Below are 4944 nucleotides of genomic sequence, written 5' to 3' on the forward strand. Positions count from 1 at the left end.
TGAGATGTCTCCGTTTTCTTAATTTTTTTCTGTACAATGAATAAGTAATAATGACTATCAAAGGAAAGAGATTTTTAAATGTTTTCAGAATGTGATTATACTTCAAACGTATATGAGTTTTTATAACTCATTTTAAAAAACTTTTATTCCCATGTAGTTGATTTACCTTGTTCTGCAATGTTAGGTGTACAGCACAGGGATTCAGATTCCTTTCCCTTATAGCTTACTACAAAATATTGAGCATAGTTCCTCATTTTATACCGTAGGTTCTTGTTTCTCCTACTCTTTTTTAACTTTTATCTCAAACTGTCACATCTTAATGGTACAGCAATTTTGGAAATTCACTTGCTGGAAATGTACTGGCCTTCCTGACTTTTCCTGTCACATACCTCCTTCTGACAATCTGGGTTCCTCCTATGCAGTCCCCAGTCACTCCTCTGATCCAGTCTCCCCGACCCCCACACACATCCATCTGTGGTCCAGGGAATGGTACTTTCCTGTTGGAGGGGCAGTTGTGGTTCCAGCACGGGGGGATGCTGACCCCAGCCTTCCACCATGACATCCTGAGGCCCTCCATGGGGCACATGGCCTACTCTGTCCAACTGATGGTGGTGAGTCCACCTCTCTTTCATCTGCACATATCACACCAAGCTCAATCACAGTTCACTCTCAAACAGATATATCTGTCAAACATCCATCAGACACAGCCCCCCAGAATAATGCGGTCAATCCCAGAGACACACACATCACACACTAGAAGTGCACATACACATTGTCAAATGCTGAAACTCCCTTCTACAGCCAAGCCTGTTCCCTCTTGCAGACACATGGACACATTATTACCCATCTTATGTGGCACACACCTCAACACACATGTGCTACTGCCATATAGAGATAAGAATTTGCAGCTATGATGGGGCTGCATCTGGGTCCCCAGAGTCCTCAGCTCTGGCTGGGAACCATTGTTCTGGGACAGATTCAATTATCAAGGGGAGAAAGTCTCACCTGCAGAAGGAGGGAGAGCTGGAGAAGGAGAGGAAATGGAGGCCCTTGGACTTCCTGGACATCCTCCTCTTTGCCAGAGTGAGTGTGGGCAGGAGAGGCCTGAGCCTTTGGGCAGAAGCACACAGGAAGGGCAAACCCTACACACTGGCCCTACCTCCACAGATGAAGAATGGGAGCAGCTTGTCTGACAAGGACCTCCATGCTGAGGTGGACAAGGTCATGTTCAAGGGTCTGGAGACAACAACCAGTGGCATCTCCTGGATCCTCTATTCTCTGGTCTCCCACCCTGTGCATCAGCAGAGGTGCCAGAAGAGATCCAGAGGCTCCTGGGGGATGGCGCCTCCATCACATGGTGAGTGTCCTGGAGATAGAAGAATCCTGTCCCACCTAGGTAGAGAGAATCCTGGTTGTCCAGTCCTGCCTGCCCTCAGGTGGTCTTCCTTTCAGGGACCATCTGGACCAGATGCTTTATACCACATGTGTATCAGGAGGCACTGAGATTCTACCCACCAGTACCAGTTATTGTCAGAGAGCTCAGCAAGCCCATCACCTTCCCTATTGGACACTCCTTACCTGCATGTATAAACTTCATCTCACCACTCAGCTAATCACTCTGTAGGACCACGTGGTAGATCAGAAATCCACGTGTGCTTTTCTAGTTGTGTGATGACATGACTATTGTATCCAACTTAAGGTAATTATTTACTCTGTAAAGTCACTTGCTCATTGGAAGAAAAGCTATGAGTAATCTAGACAGTGTGTTATAAAGCAGAGCCATTACTTTGCCAACAAACATCTATCTAGTCAAAGCTATGGTTTTCCAGTAGTCATGTATGGATGTGAGAGTTGGACCATAAAGAAAGCTGAGCACTGAAGAATTGATGCTTTTGAACTGTGGTGTTTGAGAAGACTCTTCAGAGTCCCTTGAACTGCAAGGAGACCAAACCTGTCAATCCTAAAGGAAATCAGTCCTGAATATTCACTGGAAGGACTGATGTTGAAGCTGAAACTCCAATACTTTGGCCACCTGATGCGAAGAAATGACTCATTAGAAAAGACCCTATGCTGGGAAAGATTGAAGGCAGGAGCAGAAGGGGACAACATGAGTTTGAGCAAGCTCTGGGAATTGGTGATGGACAGGGAAGCCTGGCGTGCTGCAGTCCATGAGGTCACAAAGAGTCAGACACTACTGAGCACTGAGCAGCTGAACTGAGCTAGGATAAGGTGTGTGAAATGCATGACACAGAACATGAACACAGCAAAAGCTCAACAAACAAATGTTTGCTCCTGAATGTCATCTTGTAATAGGCCCTAAAATTCTAATTCCTTGAGATGTGGAGGCTTCAGAGAAGAGCAGACAGAAGCTAGAGGTGTGATTCTTCCATATGGGGTCTAAGTATAGGAAGGAGCTCAGGAACTCCACTGTTATGGGTCAGATGGTCCAGTCTCTGAGGAGCCCTCTGATGGATGGCAGAGAACAGCCAATGATGAGGTCTGAGAGCCCTGCCATGGCTGGACGCTACCCATTGGCTCACCTCCCAGTGGGTCTGAATCCCAGCCCTGCCACTCCTAGTTCTGTGATCATAGACACATCCCTTACCTCTTGGAGGCTCAGGGGCTTCATCTCATCACAGGGATAGGACTGCCTTCCTTAAGGGCTGTGTGAGGATTAAATGAGTTATTGCATGTTCCCCAAGGGCCATGATGGCACTTGATAAATATAGGTTGTCACCTGAGTTGCTCCTAAATGTTGTAACCTGTGAATTATTTTACTTCTCAATTTGGGGCCATGGTCAGGTAGTCCTAATCTGTGCTCATGTGCTTTATCATGCCCAGACTGCCTGTCTTACAAGACCACCATTTCTTTTAGAGTGGTGGAAATACTGTTGCAGAAGTTGGTCTGTCAAGAAACCAAGCACCACATTTAGAAAGTTGGAAATTTCAGGTTTACTACGCTGGTGAGCCCAGAGGAGTTAACACTTCCAGTTCTGAGGCTTGAACAACCGAGTTACAGAGCTTTTATAGACAGTACATGACACCAGACTTTAGTGGGCATCTCTAACTCTTTATAGGCTAGTTCAAACTAAGGGTCTCCTGCAGGCAGAAGCAGCAGTTAGGACACAGCAGGGGAGATGCCTGATCTTTCCACAAACATGGTTAAGCATGATTACAGGGGCTGGGTAATTGACAAGGGTGATGGAGGTAAGTTTCAGCTCCTAGCATTGTAAGTTTCTCTCTTTCTGAAACTATGTAACTTATGTGACTTTGCAGGAGCTAGCTGAGTTGCAGAAGCAGAAAGAGCATGAGGTTATTTCCAGCTGGGTGCAAGGTTTTAAATTTTCCTCTTCAGTATGATGGCCAAGGGAGAAGGGGATTGGATGCTCTCTCCATACCAACTCCTTCGCCTGCTCCTGCTCTGGGATACTTGTCCCCTGGTGGATTGGTGGGAGGAGTTTGACCTCACTTGTCCTGGCCCCGGTACTCTCTCTTCAGGTGTTTGACTCATCCTAGTCTGCACCGGGTCCTGCTGGACACAACCATGCCTTCCTCCCCTTCTCAGGAGGATCGGGTGAGGCCTTTGTACTTGGGGAAGAGGTGTGACTGGTTGCTACCCCATGTGTGTGACTGTCTACATTCATATGAAGTACACACAGTTATGTTCTTGTATGCTGATGTGTTTGTTAAGAAGGCATGGGTCTCCATGTATAAGAATTGCATCAGGGCCTGCCATGGAGATATTGACCTCCTGACATCCACAATGATTGGCCACATTTCCATGTCAGTGGCCTATCCAAATTATTCTTGGATTTTCATCACTTTAAGAGTATGACTTTTTAGTTTTAGAAGTTTTCATGAAAGTTGAACTTAAGATGTTTGTTTTCACAATTATCAGTCATCTTTAAAAGTGGTTTTCTTTCTTACCACATTCCTAGTCCAGCCCACTGCCTTTTCTGCTTAATTCACCAACTAGCCCCTCTCTATATCTGTCCTGTTTGCATGGGTTTGGATTTCCAGCTGCCCTCCATGCCCTGAGGTTTCAAGTCAGGTCTGTGATCAGTTACAGTTGCCATTTGAAGAAAGTTACACAGTCATGTGTGTGTTCTCTATTTCTGTAGTCCATTCCAACAAAATTTTGGCTGTATATTCCTATAAACATTACACTTCTCTCAGCTGCTAAAATTCTTTATGTGTTCAGTTCAGTTCAGTCTCTCAGTCGTGTCTGATTCTTTGTGACCCCATGAATCACAGCACATCAGGCCTCCCTGTCCATCACCAACTCCCAGAGTTCACTCAAACTCATGTGCATCGAGTCAGTGATGCCTTCCAGCCATCTCATCCTCTGTCGTCCCCTTCTCCTCCTGCCCCCAATCCCTCCCAGCATCAGGGTCTTTTCCAATGAGTCAACCCTTCGCATGAGGTGGCCAAAGTACTGGAGTTTCAGCCTCAGCATCAGTCCTCCCAATGAACACCCAGGACTGATCTCCTTTAGGATGGACTGGTTGGATCTCCTTGCAGTCCAAGGGACTCTCAAGAGTCTTTTCCACAGTTCAAAAGCATCAATTCTTCGGTGCCCAGCTTTCTTTATAGTCCAACTCTCACATCCATACATGACTACTGGAAAAACCATAGCTTTGACTAGATGGACCTGAGAGAGTCATTTCCTAGGCAGGTTGATAGGGAGTCTATGGGTCCCCAAGGAGATAGGGGTCTGGAATTCTCAAAGAGGAAGAAAGGACAAACTTTTTTCCTTCTCTACATTCCTTAGGATTATATAACAATAATGTATCCTGCCTGAGGACAGTCTCTGGATTAAACCTTCTGGCTAATTCTGTTATCTTAAAATGTAAATTATTGGAGTAGACCTCGTCTTTACAAGGATGTATCCTGCCTGAGGACAGTCTCTGGATTAAACTTTCTGGCTAATTCTGTTATCTTAAA

The 4944-nt window shown here is 45.7% G+C and overlaps 1 protein-coding gene across 1 annotated transcript; it reads left to right on the top strand.

The window, feature by feature from the left end:
- Positions 1–842: 842 nt before the first annotated feature.
- Positions 843–1540, top strand: LOC123334126 (cytochrome P450 4A7-like). The gene has a single exon (XM_044945049.2). It carries the CDS (start codon positions 874–876, stop codon positions 1501–1503), a length of 630 nt encoding a protein of 209 aa, XP_044800984.2. The 5' UTR covers positions 843–873; the 3' UTR covers positions 1504–1540.
- The last annotated feature ends 3404 nt before the right edge of the window (positions 1541–4944 follow it).

Source organism: Bubalus bubalis, chromosome 6 (genome assembly GCF_019923935.1).
Source record: "Bubalus bubalis isolate 160015118507 breed Murrah chromosome 6, NDDB_SH_1, whole genome shotgun sequence".
Lineage (NCBI taxonomy): Eukaryota > Metazoa > Chordata > Mammalia > Artiodactyla > Bovidae > Bubalus > Bubalus bubalis.

Excerpts from the sequence above, each read along its gene's own strand:
- LOC123334126 (XM_044945049.2), top strand. The coding sequence starts at position 874 with ATGTGCTACTGCCATATAGAGATAAGAATTTGCAGCTATGATGGGGCT.